This window comes from Dryas octopetala, chromosome 8, assembly GCF_963921425.1.
Source record: "Dryas octopetala chromosome 8, drDryOcto1.1, whole genome shotgun sequence".
Lineage (NCBI taxonomy): Eukaryota > Viridiplantae > Streptophyta > Magnoliopsida > Rosales > Rosaceae > Dryas > Dryas octopetala.
In genome coordinates, this window is record NC_141373.1 from 1,047,778 (window position 1) to 1,065,816 (window position 18,039).

Consider the following 18,039-nt stretch of genomic DNA (forward strand, 5'->3'; position numbering starts at 1 on the left):
GAATTGATTGGCGTCATACAACTGTTAGTTTCGTATTGGGCTCAAATTCTGTATTCAGTAGAAACTTCTAATGGGCCATAGACAAGTTAATGATGTTGGGCCAAGCAATGGTATATTTAGAATGAGGCCCAAAAAAGGCCCAAATGTTGTTTCAGAACTCTTCCCTGCCTTAAGTTTCTTATCTTCCTCTGTTTCATTCGGCTTCCTAGTTCTTGAATTTTCAGCTGTCATCTTATTCTTCTCAGTAAACATGAACACCTTAACTTCAACGTCTCTCTGCAACTACCAAATCTCAAGATTTCCTTTCACTGTTTCGAACCTGAGAAACATATCACCCAATAATACTCCATTTCCCAGCAAAATCTTCTTCAAAATATATGCGAATGCCAATGAGTTAGATGCACAGGCAGTGGAGGAACCAAAGCAGGAGCTAGAAGCTGAACCAAAAGAAGCAAACAAGCCCTCCTCTATACCCACTGTTTCTCCACTCGACAAGGACCTCAAAAAGGTTGGTTTACTTTTGTATTCTACTGGGTAAACGAAACTGCATTTTTTTTCTTTTTTGTTGTTGTTTTCTTGTACAATCTTAGATGTGTTTGTAAATCTTCTTGAAGGTTGTGAAATTGGGTCGTAATAAAACATAATATTTATGCTAACTGGGATTTTAGCTTCAGGTTTACTAGCAATCTATATCCTGAAAAGGCAGATTTTTTTTTAGCTAGAAAGTGAGAGAAATGGGTTTCTGCTGCATATTCTTATAGGGTTGAGTGGTTGAGTGGTTATATTAAAGTATGTTTAAAACTTTAACCTGTCCCTTATTAAGCATAATGTAGTTTCTTGGACTTTGGTGACTACTAGAAGAAGCTAACAAGGCATGTTCTGTCATTTGGAGGGAAAATAGAATTGCATCAACATGTCCTTAAGATAAAAGCTTAATGCAAGTAATATGCATTGGACAATATTTCTGATTTAAGTTACCTCTATATGTAATGATACTCTTTCACAACTCCTCCCAAGGCTAATGCTTCCATTTTGCACAACAGGTTGTTCAGAAGACTGCTGCAACCTTTGCACCAAGAGCTTCCACAGCTTCCAAAAACCCGGCCGTGCCTGGTTCTACTTTGTACACTGTTTTTGAGGTTCAAGGCTATGCTTCCATGCTGTTAGGTGGAGTTCTGTCTTTCAATCTCATATTCCCATCAAATGAACCAGACTTATGGAGGTTAATGGGAATGTGGTCCATTTGGATGTTTAGTAAGTTATCTCCCCACTCACTTTAATTGCAAATTTTTCACTTTCTCTTGTACTAAAGATATGTTTGGAACATGTTACTTAAATCTTTCTATATACTACTTCATTGGAAAGCTTTTCAAATTGAAGTGAAATAGGCAGTTGTTCATATTGTGGTTTACAATTAATTTGTACATGGTTCAATATTTTACGTAGTGCAGAATTGGATCTTAACAAGGAATGTAATTTTCAAATGTTTGCAGCAATTCCTTCACTGCGAGCCCGAGACTGCTCAAAAAATGAGAAAGAAGCACTAAACTATCTCTTTCTTCTCGTCCCATTACTTAATGTTACAATCCCATTCTTTTGGAAGTCCTTTGCAGTTGTTTGGTCTGCTGATACCATAGCCTTCTTTGCCATGTATGCATGGAAGGTATGTATACAATCAGATATACGAATTAGACATTCCCTTTTATAAGCTGTGATTCTTTTTTTCTTCTTCAGCTAACATATACTTTATTTCTACAGATGGGGTGGCTACAAAGAAAAGGCTAGGAATCCAAATTGCTTGCTGTCTTCAAATGAATTGATAGGCACTAAGGCACATAACTTTATATGAAACTTGTCAACGCTGATGGCCCCAAAGTATGAGAAAACTAAGCTTGTACATTTACAGGACACACTGGTGCTTGCCTCATCTGCAGGAGCCACAGATATCATCATCATTGTTTTGGGATATGTTGTGATGAAATGGATGCATTCATGTTCAGGCAGTGTTGTTAATAGGATGGATATTATTTAACAAGTGCAAATATAGTTAGAACAAAATAATGCAATGATAAATTTGTATATAAAATCCTGAATATTTGTTGTTCTTGTTTATTTATTTTCCTTTGGGTCAAAAAAACAACGTCAATGGATGAATGGAAGCGTGCAGGTGCACCATTAGGTGATGAGGATTGTAATGGAACTTTGCTTACTTAGTCTCTTTTGGCTGCAGTATAACAATTAATTTCATCGACACTACTATTCATACGCTATTTTTTGTCTTCTTTTTTTTTGCCAAATTACATTTTATGTCCATGTGATTTGGATATTTTTGCTTTAATCCCTATAATTCAAAAAGTTTCCATCAAGGCCAAGTTTGTAAAATCCCTCAATTTTTTTATGGAAAACTTAAAAGGGGGGGGCTATTCAGACCACCCCCCTAATTTTTTGCCTATTTTTGCCCATTTTGCCCTCCTCTCCTCCTCCCCCACCCAGCCACCACTCCCCCACCGATCCCCTCCCCTCCCCAGCCCGCCCCTACCCAGCCCACCCCTACCCAGCTAGCCCGCACCCCCTCACCTCAAGCCCCGCCGCCGTCGCACCCATCCCCAGCTCGCCCGCACCCCCGTCGCACCCATCCCCAGCCCGCCCGCACCCCCTCACCTCAAGCCCCGCCGCCATCGCACCCATCCCCAGCCCGCCCGCACACCCATCCCCAAGCCCAGCCCCCGTCGTACCCATCCCCAGCCCGCCCGCAGAGAGAGGGAAGAGAGAGAGAGAAGGGAGATCGGGCGGCAGGGAGGGCTGGGTGGGTCGCACCGGCGATGGGGAGGGGCGGGGTCGACCGGCGAAGGGGAGGAGTGGGTCGCGCCGGCGGCGGGGAGAGCTAGGTGGGTCGTGCAGGCGGCGGGGAGGGTGGCCGGCCAAAATTGGAGGGTGAGGTTTTTTTTTTTATGTAGGGGCAAAATGGGCAAAAAAGGGTAAAAAATTAATGGGGTGGTGAACTCAGCATTTTTGGCTGGTGGGAATAGCCCCCCCCAACTTCAAAAGAAGTCTAAACCTTTGGGCCGAGTGACCCATTGGAATTGATGATGGGCTTAATGCCATGGGCCTAGTTCTTAGCCTCTAGACCGAGTGACCCATTTGAGCAGAAGCCACATCTATACGTCATATGAAACGACGTCGTAAGAGTAAGAGGCCGGGCATTCACCCTTCTCTTACTAGTTACTATAGAAATTGTAAGAATTTCGAAGGCCGGGCATTCAGACGTTATAGAAGTAACGAGAAAATGACCGGGCCTTCTTCTATCTTCTTCTTCTTGAGCTTGCTGTTCTTCTCTGCGATATCAGGAGCTTCCAAGTGCTCAGTCAAGGGTAAGCTGTTCCTTAATCTTTTTCTGAATTCATATTTTGGGTATGCTCAGAAACGAAGTATCATAGCCAGTGTCGATGGGTTTGTTCAGTCTTGTTTACATAATTTGTGCTTCAATTGCGAATTTTTTGTTTTTCAGTGTTAGAATGGTAATTCAGAATTTATATGGGACCTTGTTGCGTCAATAACATTGTTTATAGTTGTTTTTTATTCATGGGTTTATGGTTAATGCGCATTTGATTTATGATTAGTGTCTCTGGTGGTGTTAGGGTTTTGAGGCTTTAATATATTGTTGATGATATAATTTGAGCTAGTTAATTATTCTCTTGTTATTGTACATGTTGGACTCAGAATTACCTCTAGTCAGAAATATCAGTGAGCTTCCACAGAGTAACTATGCAAGGGGAGGCTTGGCACACATTACTGTTGCAGGCTCAGTCTTGCATGGAATGAAGGAGGTACACAGTTCATCATTTGATAATTTACCATTCTGGCTTGGAAAATTATACCATAATATACTCATGTTGTTGATGTTGTGAGAAGTAGACAGTTCATTTGTAGAGCTTGTCTTCCCTAACTAGCTTTGCCTTGAACATTATCAATCTTTGTAATATACATGTTTTGAAGGCTCTATATCTTTTTAGGGGCATCATATAATGCAATTATTGGGTTCACAGGTTGAGATTTGGCTACAAACATATTCTCCTGGATCAGGCACACCAATACACAGGCATTCTTGCGAAGAAGTTTTTGTTGTCCTAAAGGGGAGTGGAACTCTCTACCTTGCTCCAAACTCACATGAGAAGTACCCTGGAAAGCCACAAGAATTCTTGATCTTTGCAAATAGCACATTTCACATACCTGCTAACGATGCTCACCAGGTAATTAAAGCATTCTACAATTAATGTTTTATGTCACGCAAAATTTTATCATCGATGACGTTGATTCGGTTGAAGGAACCTTTTTTCTCATTCATATACTCTTAGAGGGCTGTGTAGTTAACCCTATAGGTATGTCTAAAATCAAGTCCTGAGCAGATGACAAACTGGTCAATATTTGCTTTGTTATCAAATTGCTTCCTGTATAAGGGCCTAGGGCTCATTTGAATTGGAACAGGAACTTTCTATTTGTGTTAGTACCAGATATTTATTATTCTCTGATGGGCAATTCACAACTTTTATCTGCTCTACTTACTTGTAATCCTTGTTGTTTTGCAGGTCCAGAATACAAATGAACATGAGGATTTGCAAGTTCTTATTATCATATCTCGTCCACCAGCTAAAGTGTAAGCATTCTATCTCCCTTCATCTTATATGTTTAATATTGATCAATCACTTCCCAAATTGCTTCATGTTCCTTATCCAAAGGAGGACCATATGCATTCTTTCATGTTCTCGTTATGAGAACTTTCTTTATATCATCTTTTTTGGATAGCAAAGACGTCGATTTCTGTGATACTGAGATGCTTTTTCTGTTTGTTTGAATGATACTTCCACTCATGGTTTCAGGTTCATATATGAGAACTGGTCCATGCCTCACACTGCAGCCAAATTAAAGTTCCCCTACTACTGGGATGAAGAATGCTTTGAAGTCCAATCACCACAAAAGGATGAGCTATGATATTTGAGAACCATTGTTTACAACCATTATATAGTTTCTAACTTTAAATAGAATAGAAATTAGAAAGGTTTTGCAGACTTTCAAGGTTTTAGATGTATGCTAGATTGGTGTGTGATACAAGTACATGTTCTAAGAACATATTTCTACAGCCCAAACCATTTTACGAAAATATATTTTTGTTTGTTAGTGAGGTAAATAATGTGTCATCTGTTGCAATTCACGAAATGCCAAGTTAAATACCTTGGATATCAATGTCAATAAAATTTAGCGATTTTTTAAACTTTTTACTAAGGAAAACGACTTGGGAAGAGAGGTTGATCTTAATAGCATTCCTCTAATACATAATAGTAAACGCTGCCAAGTTCCTAATATCCACAGAGTATGAAATGAGCACAGTTGTGATACAAGCCTAGAGATCTCTAACTTTAAAGTTTTGCGGAAAAGTGCTATATTAGCTGGATTCACAAAGTACACACCAAATCATCCCTTCTTTTTAGTCAAGCTTCGCCTTACAGCCTCCTTTTCTGCAACCAGAACACAGAACTCTGAGCCAAGCATTTCATGTATAGCAACATTTAGAGAACTGCTCAAATCCACCGTCTCTGTGATCACTTCTACGGTAATATTGAAGCCTAAGGTAGACAATATGCGGATGGCATTTGCAGTCCTGCATATGTTCTCTCTTGTCTCTTGGGGAGTGTAGTTTCTTTCTTGCTCTTCAAGACTTAAGGAACATTTATTGGCTTCAGTATTATGTTGTTCATGCTTGTTCACTTGATCCACTACCATATCGTCTGTAACTTCAACATGTTCACCAACCCAGATGAATCCATTACAGCCGAGTATTAGGTCAATTCCATACTTTTCCAAATGATGGAAGTGCTGTTTGCGTCTTTTCACTAGATAAGGAGGGACTGTGAGCAACTGACCCCTTCCAAGCTGCAATTCAGGTTATAATCAATATGAGAAACATTAACAGCACAAACATGATGATATGCCAAATAGACTATTTAGATAACAAGAAGACTCGAGTAAAATCATGACCAGACGCATGTTTCAGAAAATAAACACGTGAACATTTGTTTGGAAAGCAACAACCATGGGAATAAACTCAATAAAGAGATATATCTGACTTATTGTAAGAATTCTCTACCAAGCTTCTTCAATTCTAGCCACTAGCTTCCCCTCCTTTTAATGAAAAAGGTCATTCAGAGAAATATTCCTAGAAGTCCAGAAATTATAAAGAAGAATAAAGAAGACAGACCTTTCCATACTTCTGACTTCTTGCTTGGAGATGTAAACCATCGTGTTGAAAACCACGAACTTCAGCCTAGAAAAAGAAATTGCAACATAGAAGTATTATTAATACATACTTTTTTTATTCAATTAGGCCAGTAGTATATGTTACAGGACTTACACAAATAACATCATTCTCTTCAAAAATGCTGCGCATGTTGAGTTCATCCAGTGCAGTACGGCGCCTCTGGCAGGCCATTAAAACAGTGAAACGTAAATGAGGGAATTGCAAAGGAAGATGGAGCAATATTCCATACTTTTACATTAAAATCAGAGCATTTTTACCACCACAGTGGCTCAAAATACATTGTACCTTGGCACCTGCCAATAAAAGGCTAAAAGCCCTTTCATGTAAAACTATTATACATACATCTATCCACAAGTAAAGTCAAATTTACAGTAATGGATGATCCAAATCGAACCTTGCCAAAATTTCATTTTAAGAAGACATTTTTGGATTCATGCCACATTCATTAAATAAATGAAGTTCAAGTTAGTTCCATGAAGGATCTGTCCGACAGTCTAAACTAAAAGTACAGAAATTCCACATTTCCAACTCACATTTTCGTTATTTAGCAACACTAATAATTGCATATTTGGCCAAAGAAATCCATGTTACCAATTCGGGATAATAAATATACCTGGATGCCGTCGGGTAAGTTCATTGAGGAAAGCATCAAAACTGCATCATGGCTATAGTTTATCTCCACCCTCCACCGCTTTGGAGCTACCTGAACAATGATTAAGAATCAAATTATAAAAATACACAAAATACTGCAACAGAGAAGCATCAAAATTTTAAATAAAATTAATTAAAAAAGATTGAGCATTCCTGCTCTTACCTCAATAACACGGCCTACTATAATATCTCCAACCTCTGGTTTGTATCTACAATCATTTGATAATTCAATAAGCATCAAATTACCAATAATCTTTCAATTACTATTTAGAAAAAGTTAGCACAATGGATTAGTGATTACCTGGCCCTTAAAGCACGCACATAGACCAGCTTATTCACACGCTCAACGACACCGCAAACGGTCGCAACAACTTCACCATTGACTTCGGAAGTCCCATGTCCCCTGAATTTACACGAAAACCAGTTACCAAGAAATGGTTTTACAAAAAAATAAAACCCAACTTAAAATTCACAAATCAAAGCATTTTAGAGGGAGGAGAGAAATACTTAAGAACGCCGTCTTCGTAGTTAACTGGGATTGTATCGGCGACAGTAACTGAAGCACTGGAATTGGCCTTTGAAGACAGAGACTCGAGCTTCTCCAGAGCTCTCTGTAGCCGAACCTTCTGGGTTTGGTTCAACGAGAGCTTTAACTCTCTCATCTTTCTCACTGTAGAAGATAGAGAAGAAAAACCCTAACCTGCGTTCTTAGATTACACGATTGGGATCTGACCAAAACAGGGTTTAGGGAGCCGTTGTAGAAGAGAGAGATGATAAACCCTGATTGCCAATTTAATACGATTGGGCCGCTTAATTGGTCCACATTTAGACCCAATAAACAAGCCCACATTAGAACGGACGCAGTGATCGTGACTGGGCCTTGTCAACTTTTGTTGTTTTAGAGCTTCTAGATACACACCTTTAATTTCTCTCTACACCACCTTCAACTTTTATTTCCCTCAAAGTTCCTTTTTTGCCCTAAATTAAACAACAAAAAATCCAAAAATCCTACCCTCAACGGCTCAACCTAAATTTTGATATTAAAAACTGAGGCCTAAAAATGATAGTTTTCTACGATAAATACAATATCAGCACAAAAAATATACATAAAAGATTGGAATGTCTTTTAATTCTTTTAAGTCATGGGTTATTAGCGATTTATTAGCAACTATATGACGATGACTGCTAGATTTAATATCTCTAAGAAATTATAAGTTGAAGATCCGAATTGATTTAGTGATTTAATTATTAGCAACTACACCACCATATAAATGCTGGAGATAGTGATATCATTATATATATGGTAAATCTTTACCATTTGCAAGAAATATTTTGCCTATCACCTCTGAGGCTCTGACAAAAGTGAGGTGCTCGCCCTAGCATCGTCTCTCAGCTAGTGAACGTTATTTTTATTGTTTTAAAAATAGTTATTAATTTGGTAATATTTTCCTTTATCTTAATTATTAGAATATATTTCGTATTGCACTAATTTGACTGAAGAATCTTTTACAATGACACATAATAATTTGTCATAAATTAAAGGTAATAGTTGTAAGATTGTCCCACCGATAAATTTATTACATAATCGTAGCAAATCATGTAACTATTTACTTGTAATTAAAACTTTGACTAGTACGTTTTTACTAGAGAATATTTTCGTGAAATTCATTTTAGAGTACTTTATTCATAAGCCATAACATACAATTTTTTTTAATCATAAACTTAAACTTCTAATCTATTTATTTTTAAGCCACAAAATATATTTTCAACTAAGGTATATATATATATATTCAAGCATACCCAAGTTTTAGTTTTTTTTTTTTTAATTCGTTTGAGAGTTTAAGGTTTATGATATAGTCTTTAGAATTTAGGGTTAAAGTCCTAAAACCCTAAATATGAAATCATAAAACTTAAATTTTAAATGTTTAAACCTAAAAACAATATTACATCATTCAACAAAGTATAATTCTACAAAATCACAAAGTATAACACTATAAGAGTTACAAGTATCATAATAAAATAAAGTGTAATTTTTTACATATTGCATCATAACAAAAAAAAAAAGTAATTTTGTAAAAGTTAATTAATTACATACGATGTAAGGAAAAAATATTAGTTTTAACTCATTTATTGTGACTTAAATAGATCTATGTATTAATTATAGTATCAATTATAGTGAAACTTATAATTTTTTTTTTTGGGTTTTTGCTAATTTATTTTTCACTTTATTTGAACTAGATATCATCATGATCGACTAAAGATCCGCATCCTTCACCTTTTAAGGAGGCATATAAATATGGAAGGTAGATATCAAAAGAACTAAAATTAATCAATATAAAATAATTAAAGAAAAAATTGAGTAATTGCCTTACCCATGCATGCATGATTTTGCAACATGGGGCATGCAGTACCTTACTTTATTACAAAGCCCCTCTTCCTCCGAGGAATCTTCTCTTCCTCACAATCCCACCAACCTCCCTATCTCCTTCAGAATTATTTTTATATATCAACCCATTAATTTGTAACCTCTCTCCTTCCTGAACCTTCTCTTAACCAGCCTAGCAATGGCTACCACTCTCCCTGCTCTTCATCCTTGACGCACCTCCACCTTTTTTCTTCCCATTAAGGGCAGGATGGCCTCCTCCTCCTCCTCCTCAAACCCTCTTGGCCTCCTGTCTTTCCTCCTCTTCCTCATCTTCTACCACCACCGCCTTGCCACCGCCGCCACCACCACCGGCATTCGCCTCGGCCTCATCCGGAAGCCCGCCCCGGATGTCAACATCTTCCGGGAAGCCCCGGCGTTTCGCAACGGGGACGGATGCCAGGAGGAGAAGATCCACATTGCCATGACACTGGACTCCAATTACCTAAGAGGCACCATGGCTGCTGTGCTTTCCATTCTACAGCATTCCACGTGCCCGGAGATGGTTGAGTTCCACTTCCTGTGGGCCCGGTTCGAGCCGGACGTACTCTCCAACATCAAATCCACGTTCCCGTACCTGAAATTCAATGTGTATCGTTTTGAATCAAACCGGGTGCGAGGAAAAATATCAAAGTCTATACGCCAAGCCTTGGACCAACCCTTGAACTATGCAAGAATTTATTTGGCGGATATCATCCCTGCTGATGTGAAAAGGGTTATATACTTGGACTCAGACCTTGTGGTTGTGGACGACGTTGCTAGGCTATGGAAGGTTGACTTGGAGGGCAAGGTAGGTTAATTTTCATTGGATTTTTAACATAAAAAAAATACGTACTAGCTAGATAAGTAAAAAAATTAATGTTTGTCGCAACAACCAAAAGATTAAAAATGTTGGTCATTCTCTGGACAATAATAAAATCAAAAGATTGGATTGAATGTATCTCATTAATTGCATCGAGCTTTGTTTGATGTGTCTGGTGTCAACTGTATATCTGGTTTTCGTTTTTACAACCACGTGCATAACTAGTTTTAACTTTTAAGCAAAATAGTTAATTAAAAAAGATTCTTTATAGAAGAATCTAGAATTGTATATTTTTGAAGTACTTGTCACAAACTAAGTAGATTTGTCTGCACCCTCTAATTTATAATTTATATTATATCATTCATAAATTAGTAAATTATCATGAATCTACCCAAACCAAACCCACTCATAAATTTTAGAATTTACATATTTAACTTGATCATACTAATTAAAATTGTATTTATTTGTTCTATTGTTCCAACAGGTATTGGCTGCACCAGAATACTGCCAAGCAAACTTTACCAATTACTTCACACAATTGTTCTGGTCAGACCCAGTATTGTCCAAGACATTTGAGGGTCGAAAACCTTGTTATTTCAACACAGGGGTTATGGTGGTGGATGTGGACAAATGGAGGCAAGGAGGGTACACAAAGAAAATGGAGGAGTGGATGGCTGTGCAGAAGCAAAAGAGGATTTATCACTTGGGCTCTTTGCCACCATTTTTGTTGGTGTTGGCTGGGGAAATCAGGGCCGTTGATCATAGGTGGAATCAACATGGGCTTGGTGGGGACAATCTTGAAGGCAAGTGTAGGAGTTTGCATCCTGGGCCCATTAGCCTGCTTCATTGGAGTGGCAAAGGCAAGCCATGGCTGAGGTTAGATTCCAGAAAGCCCTGCACGGTTGATCATCTTTGGGCCCCATATGATCTCTACCGTTCATCAACTCATTATTTGGAAGAATGAGAGAGATTAAAACCATATATTGCATATATGCGATGATTAGTGAGTGGAGCTTGGATCAATTGGGTGGGATCGATAAAGGAGTTTGATTAATTAGAAGAGCAAGAAGGTGAAAACGATTAATGCATGGGTACGTAATTAATGTGCCAAACCCTTTTTTCTTACTTATTTATTTTCTTTATAAAATATAAAAAAATTCTTGAAATTTATAGATAGACAAGGAAAACTTTGGGAAGTTGTTTGATTTTGGTTGAAGCTGTTTTAATTACAGGGAGATCGAAGAGCTTAATTAAGAGGATTGTTAGTGGCACAGTGTACACATGGAGGAAGAGTACCTTCTTCCTTCTTCTCTTGCAAGTTGCAACAAAATAAATATGATGAGCATCGCATAAGGAAGGAATATATATGGAGGCAATTTCCGCACTCCACTTTTCTTCATTTACACTTCTTTTATTTTTTTAAAATATTTTATTATATTTTATTACTTATATTTTCAAATTTATGCTTATGGCTTTGACTTGCAAAATATATATATTTTTTTTAATTCTCTTTTTAACACATTTAAGTACTCTTTTCTTTTAACACTTTTAGATTTAGCCATGTACACTCCTCTCTCTATGTTTTATGAACTACATGCTTCTCTTTGAATTATACAACTTTAACCTTAATTTGCCTTTAATCGGTGACTTTTTGTGTCCTCACAATCCTTTCTACTTCTGTATTTGTTTGTTTTTTGTTTAAAAGACCGTTGTACTATTTTTTTGGTTTGTTTATAAGACTGATGTACTCCCTCATTTATGCATTCTTTATTAAAACAATTAAACATATTACAAAATTGAGTTTTTTAAACTTAATCGGAACACTGCATTCTAGAATGAATAGTCGGTTAGTATAATCATCTTCGAACAATAGTAAGTTAGTATGAATTCTTGTAAAACTAATGTTCTGTAATAAGTATATAAGAAAGTCACACTACCTGCAATTAATGATAAAAAGTAACTATTATCACAACTAATTAATTGATATATAGTATTATATCATATATTAGTTAGAAAGATAGTATGAGAAAAGTGCAACTTGTAAGGGAGACCCACCAATAGATTATTATGAAAATTATCTAAAGTACACAATACAATGAAAAAATTAAACTCAGTAATAAAACTCACCATGATCAATAGCTACAAACGAGTTAGAAGGATGACTAAACTCTGAAATTTTTTTCATATCATCTTTGCATATATACCATATCTAAAATTTTATGCAATTCGGGATCCATGGTGTGTTGCTCATTCATTTTTAATCTTTTACCATCAATCATAGAGGATGAAAATATTGTTTGTAATTAGAGAAAAATTAAGAAATAAAGTGTAAAATGGATTAGGTATGAAAGAAAACATTAGGAATATAGAAAGAGGCAAACAGAGAAAAGGTTTGACGATCATATAAAAGACTAACGTGTTAATTAGAAGAACAAATAATAAAAAACGTCTTCAATGAAAATTTTTAAAAATAATAAAAAATATTTTGCAAGTAAAAAAATATAAGGGTGAATCTGGAAATATAAGTAATAAAATATAATAAAAATATTTAAAAAACATAAAAGGAGTGCAGATGAAGAAATGTGGAGTATGAAAATCGTTTCTTATATATATATATATATACATATATATATATGGGCATTGACAGAAGATCATTGACCAGAGTTTTAATGCAGCCCTCTGAACATTATTTCTATATATGTGGAATTATATCGATCTTCAGATCCAATGTAGTGTGATATTAATTAGTTTATTCACCTTGACAATGTGAATTTTGTCCTCTTCGTTTTGATAGAGTTGGCTTTTTTGCTAATTACAGTTTTTTGTCCCCATAATTCATTATAGCTGCTTAATTATAGTTGGAGATATTTGCTTCTTAATTAAAGATGGTTTTGGTCTTGTGGAGGTTTTGTGTCCAAACATAAAAGAACCATTAGGAAATTGATAGTACCAAGATAAAGTCAAATTTTTCGATTCCTCATTGTGCCTTTGCATTTAATGCACGATCATTTTCTCAATGGAGACAGTGAGAGTGTGAGACATACAGGGCTTAGTATATATGAGTTAGAGACAGAGGAGAGAGGGAGAGTATTTCCCATATATTGACATACATGATATCGAGAGAGTATAACATGAGATACTTTGACCCAAAAAAAAGAGAAGGGAAAAAGTATGCAACACTTTGCACTCAACTTATGTGGAATCGGAATCGCTGGCGGAGTGGTCCGTGGAATCATTGGAGGAGTGATCCATGGAATGGCCAGTAGAATCGGCAGATGAATTGTCACCATCAACCATATCCTCATTACCATTCATATGGCCATCTTCTGAATCTGAAAAAGTGTGCTGCTTGCGAGCACCCTTATGAAACAACCACGTATAGCTATTTCTAATATCTTTTTGGGCAAAGAGATATTAGCTAACTAAAAGAGTTTCATCTATGTGAAACTTACCTGGGGAAGAACCTCCATTGTGGTATGACTCTGTGTGAGACTACTCTGCAATGAGGTGCTTGTCTACCCGATCCAAGTAGTTCGTTACTGTCACGCTCTGCCTTCAACATCTGCATTGCACACCTCACTGCAAAATAGACAAGTGCTTGGCTCCCACTTGCATAACCATGAATCCCCTGTTCAAAAAGCAAGCAAAGGTGTTGGAATTGAATTCTCTTAATCAAAATAGAAGGGGTCTCCTCAACCAAAGAGAGACTGAGGGAAGTATTGTTCTTTCACTTATAAGCTCGGTTGAATCCACAAACACAATGTTCGAAGAGGCCCACTGAAATTATCATTAAAGGATTTGCCAAAGTGTCGCTCGATCTTTCCATCTTCCATATTAAAAATACCCATGTCCATTTCTTTCTTCGCGACAGGCCACTTTACTATTCATGAAGTATATGCAACTGGCTTTAAATCCAGAATAGTTTGAGGCCTCAATGGAGAAGGAAGAACTACTTTCACTCAAGAACAAGGTTTTATTCCCCAAGTTTTTTACCTCTGAGTCCAACCACCAATTGTCATTACTAAATTGGACCTAAAAGACCCTAAACCCAGTAGTTGATAATAGACTTTTTGGGTTGTTAAAGCAGAATACCACCAACAAGGCCCCAGCTGATTCCACCAGATATACTGTTTTAACATACCTCCGATATGCACATGGCACCTCTGAAGCAACAACCATTGTCTTTGCTTTCTTAACCTCGTCTTTGCTCTCTTAGGCCTCCTTGTCTTTGCTTTCTTAGGGTCTTTAATGTCACAAACCAAAACACTACCACCAAAGGTCACAAAGTAAAATTTTCCCTTATAATAAGTTACATCGCTTTTAGGTTTCTTTGAAACTATACGTCTCCGATTTTCATTGTCTCCTCGTCTGCAAAATGCCAAACTATTGGATAGGTAATGAACCATGACCCTGTACTTCGATGTCCACGAAGGGCTTGATGATAAGACAAACCTCCTTACAGCTAGAATCGGGCTTTGCAAATAAAGCCGTCCAATAGAATTTTTAAAATTTGGCAGCTCAATTTGGGAATGATTTAAAGGGTGCAAAAGACTAAATTCCCAACATTGAGATGCAGTCACCAACCATCCTTGAGAAGAAAAACACAGCTTTTTCTTAGTTTGTGGCAGATTAAGATTGTAAATCTTACCTTTTGCCCAATTGTAAAACTCGCAGCAGGCAGCACTCTCATCCTTTGGGAGCGTAAAGAATGGAACTTGATGGGTTAATTGTGATGCACTGGTCAAAATTTTCTTGCTCCATGACTTGCAAATTGCACCAAAAACGACAAACTCCTCCAAAGAAACAATCCCAATTTGTTTGGCCAGATGGGTAAGAAGATCTTCAGAAAGATTCGATCAGTCAGCCATATATGAAGCAGACTTCAATTCAATATCAATTAGTGCTGCTACAGATCTCACTGCTGAAAACGTAAAATTGGAGTTAAAAAATAGTTAATGGAAGAAAACCAACAAGAGAGGCGAGAGAGCGACAAGCTAGGATTGAACTTGCAAGTCTGTATGCTATATATATACTTGCCCATGCGGGTTTCTTTGCTTCCTTAGAGGATTTGGATTACTTTAGGTTTCTTTGTTTCCTTATATTTTTTATTTGTTTATAGTTATTTTTAAATAATGATGAAAGTGACAAATATGTCTTTAAAATTGATAGAAATTATAACGGAATTAACGGTATATCCTTTTCTGAGTAAAAAATAATGTTAAAATCCTTGTTTGAAGCACTTTGAAGGTGATATCCTCGTTTGAAACATGCATATAAGTTTAGGAGTGAGATTCTACTCTCATTAACCGAAGAACCGCCCAAACTGACCAATCGGTTGGTCGTCGGTGTCGGTAAGTCCTATCAGTAGTTGGTGTTAATCAACATATCTCACTGAAGGGGGAGCTTCGAGGTCGGAAGTGGTGTGCTCACCAACCCCCTCGAACTACCAAAACAATCGAACTGCATCGACTGCTGCCATCGACCCAAACCGAGAAGTCGGTGACCAACTGCCTCTGGCTCGACAGTAGATCTGCTTTGTGGCTTTTGATGTTTGTCGATTCGGTGGCGTTTCGACATGATCGGATCGGTTACCAACCGAATACCACCCCTATATAAGTTGATGTCCTGATGCTAAAATTTCCTCTTATAAAATAAATAAGTTTGTGTAGGGTTTGAAAAGAAAACTGCGGGGTTTCTTTAGAACCTTCTTTGCCAAAATGCCATAGGCCCATTGACCTACCATTCACGGGTCCATCTGCGTAGCTAAGCCCATATATCAGCCAGAGGCCCAGAGACCAGAAATTGACCATCCACCTCACTGATGCGCACTGCGCACCCAGCGTATGTTAACACAATCTACCTTCAGACACACAATCTACCTAAATTTCCATAACCAGATAACCTCAATCCATCCTCTCTCTCCTTTCACATTTTCTGGTAATTCTCAATCTATCTGCTTCCCCAGAAAAACCTCCATGAATTTCTTCAAGTCCGTATTCGCTGACGACCCAGATCCTCCAAATCCCGAATCCGAATCCGAATCCGGGTCTCATGACAACCAAGAACAAGAACAAGAACACCCAGATCCGAAATCCCCACCAACCCAACCCAATCCAAACCCAAGTGGCAACAGTGGCGGGTGGATGTTTGGTGATCTGATCAAAACCCTAGCTACCAAATCGGAGTCCGTCATCGAGACCTACCGTCGCGACTTGCAGGAATTCGGGTCGGGCCTGAAGAAAGAGATCGAGGTGGCTCAGGGCTCGTTGGAGTCAGTTGGACACGTCATCGATGAGTTCGGGAACACCGTGCTGAAAGGGACTGCCCAGATCATCTCTCAGGGTACGGACGCGATCCTCGCCGCTGATCACGAATCGGATTCCTCTGATACCAACAACAGCCAAAGCTATAATAGCCCCCAACAGGGGTTGAATTCGAAACGGTACAGTAGGTTCGACTCTCAGCTCCGAGCAATTCAGGGTGACGCCAGCACATTCTGTGAGGAACCTGAGGATTTGGATGAGTTTAAGAAATGGAGACTAGGGTTTGTTTTGGAAGATAAAAGTGAAGAAATTGAGGGGTTGTTTGAAGAAAATGGAGCTATGGAGAGTGTTTACAAAAGGGTTGTTCCCAATAGTGTTGATCATGAAACGTTTTGGTGTAGGTACTTTTATAGGGTTCATAAGCTTAAGCAAGCTGAAGATGTTAGAGCTAATCTTGTGAAGCGGGCCATTTCGATTGAAGAGGATGAGGAGTTGAGTTGGGATGTTGATGATGATGAGTACGATGAGAATGTGAGTAATGTGGGGTCGAAAGCGAATTCTGCGAAAAATAATACTGAAGTGGCTGCTGAAGATGTTGGTAAAGCTGTGAAGGACAAGGAGTTGAGGGTTGGTAATGAATTTGGAGATAAGAGTTCCAATAATGTTGGAGAGGTGAGCAATGTTGGTGAAGAGGCTAATGTGGCGCCGAAAGGTGATTTAGAGGCGGATAGGGAGTTGGTTGCTAAAGATTCTGAGAAAAAAATTGTCAAGGAAGAGAGTTCTGTTGAGGAATCACAAGGTGGGACTCCTAGCATTGTTGATGAGAAGGGAAGGGAGAGTTCTAAAATGGATGATGGGAACAAAGGAAGTGTTGTGGAGTTGAGTGGTGGTAAAGAGCCTGAGCAGAAAATGCATGATGAGAAGTTCGTTTTGGAGGGGAAGAATGAGGCTGCTGAATCTAGCAAAGATTGTGATGTTGTCGTTGTTTCAAACCGGTCGTCTACGCCTGAGGAAGAAGACCTTGGCTGGGATGAGATTGAGGATCTTAGCAGCATTGATGACAAAAAAGAGAGCCATGGTGGAAGTGGAAGTCCTAATAGAGCTGAGCTGCGGAAGCGGCTCAGTACTGCTGAAGAAGAAGAAGACTTGAGCTGGGATATTGAGGATGATGATGATGATGAACCTGCTAAAGCTTGATATCACTTAAATTTCAATTTCTTAATTCTTAAATTTAGTTCTCTAAATTCTGTATTCCCCCAAATTTGTTGCAGTAAGTGTGTTATATGTAGAGGGGGATTTGTTATTTTCTCTTTTTTCTTTTTCTTTTTTTGTATCAATTGGTATAATGGTATGTATCTGAATTTGTGAAGTTCAACCAGCTTTGTCTATTAAAGTTTTCTTTTGGATCAATTACAAAAGAAAATCACATGAGTTCCACTACTTCCCCCAAATGAGGTTTTCCAATCCTAGATGCAAAAGAAATAAATGATAAATGGAATTTGTTTTTACTTTTGGTTTTGGGGGTTTTCAATTCTCTTGTTGGACTTGGACAGTAGACAAGTGGACAAAGAAATAGATAAGAATGAAG

At 37.9% G+C, this 18,039-nt stretch overlaps 5 protein-coding genes and 1 pseudogene across 6 annotated transcripts; 4 read left to right on the forward strand and 2 right to left on the reverse strand.

The window, feature by feature from the left end:
- The first annotated feature begins 186 nt into the window (after positions 1-186).
- RPH1 (resistance to phytophthora 1) lies at positions 187-2,270 on the forward strand. Of its 2 annotated transcripts, none has more exons than XM_086253097.1 (4): positions 187-508; positions 1,044-1,254; positions 1,494-1,667; positions 1,735-2,270. In XM_086253097.1, the coding sequence occupies exons 1-4, from the start codon at positions 251-253 to the stop codon at positions 1,818-1,820; spliced, it is 729 nt and encodes a 242-aa protein (XP_086109223.1). In that variant the 5' UTR covers positions 187-250; the 3' UTR covers positions 1,821-2,270. The 2 variants fall into 2 exon arrangements, with proteins under 2 accessions (XP_086109223.1, XP_086109222.1); XM_086253096.1 differs by having other exon boundaries at positions 1,494-1,663; positions 1,759-2,270.
- A 966-nt stretch (positions 2,271-3,236) lies between these two features.
- Positions 3,237-5,137, forward strand: ABP1 (endoplasmic reticulum auxin binding protein 1). The gene is made up of 5 exons (XM_086253099.1): positions 3,237-3,371; positions 3,721-3,827; positions 4,047-4,250; positions 4,587-4,654; positions 4,878-5,137. The coding sequence occupies exons 1-5, from the start codon at positions 3,287-3,289 to the stop codon at positions 4,987-4,989; spliced, it is 576 nt and encodes a 191-aa protein (XP_086109225.1). The 5' UTR covers positions 3,237-3,286; the 3' UTR covers positions 4,990-5,137.
- A 106-nt stretch (positions 5,138-5,243) lies between these two features.
- On the reverse strand, positions 5,244-7,706 carry RRP4 (ribosomal RNA processing 4). The gene is made up of 7 exons (XM_086253095.1): positions 7,472-7,706; positions 7,266-7,367; positions 7,128-7,173; positions 6,927-7,016; positions 6,407-6,472; positions 6,254-6,319; positions 5,244-5,928 (listed from the first exon to the last, which is right to left on the reverse strand). Exons 1-7 carry the CDS (start codon positions 7,624-7,626, stop codon positions 5,470-5,472), a joined length of 984 nt encoding a protein of 327 aa, XP_086109221.1. The 5' UTR covers positions 7,627-7,706; the 3' UTR covers positions 5,244-5,469.
- A 1,891-nt stretch (positions 7,707-9,597) lies between these two features.
- Positions 9,598-11,152, forward strand: LOC147275692 (putative galacturonosyltransferase-like 4). The gene is made up of 2 exons (XM_086253094.1): positions 9,598-10,176; positions 10,673-11,152. Exons 1-2 carry the CDS (start codon positions 9,598-9,600, stop codon positions 11,150-11,152), a joined length of 1,059 nt encoding a protein of 352 aa, XP_086109220.1.
- A 2,041-nt stretch (positions 11,153-13,193) lies between these two features.
- Positions 13,194-15,765, reverse strand: LOC147275693 (uncharacterized; annotated as a pseudogene).
- A 295-nt stretch (positions 15,766-16,060) lies between these two features.
- Positions 16,061-17,826, forward strand: LOC147275694 (BSD domain-containing protein). Its single transcript, XM_086253932.1, has one exon. It carries the CDS (start codon positions 16,164-16,166, stop codon positions 17,646-17,648), a length of 1,485 nt encoding a protein of 494 aa, XP_086110058.1. The 5' UTR covers positions 16,061-16,163; the 3' UTR covers positions 17,649-17,826.
- The last annotated feature ends 213 nt before the right edge of the window (positions 17,827-18,039 follow it).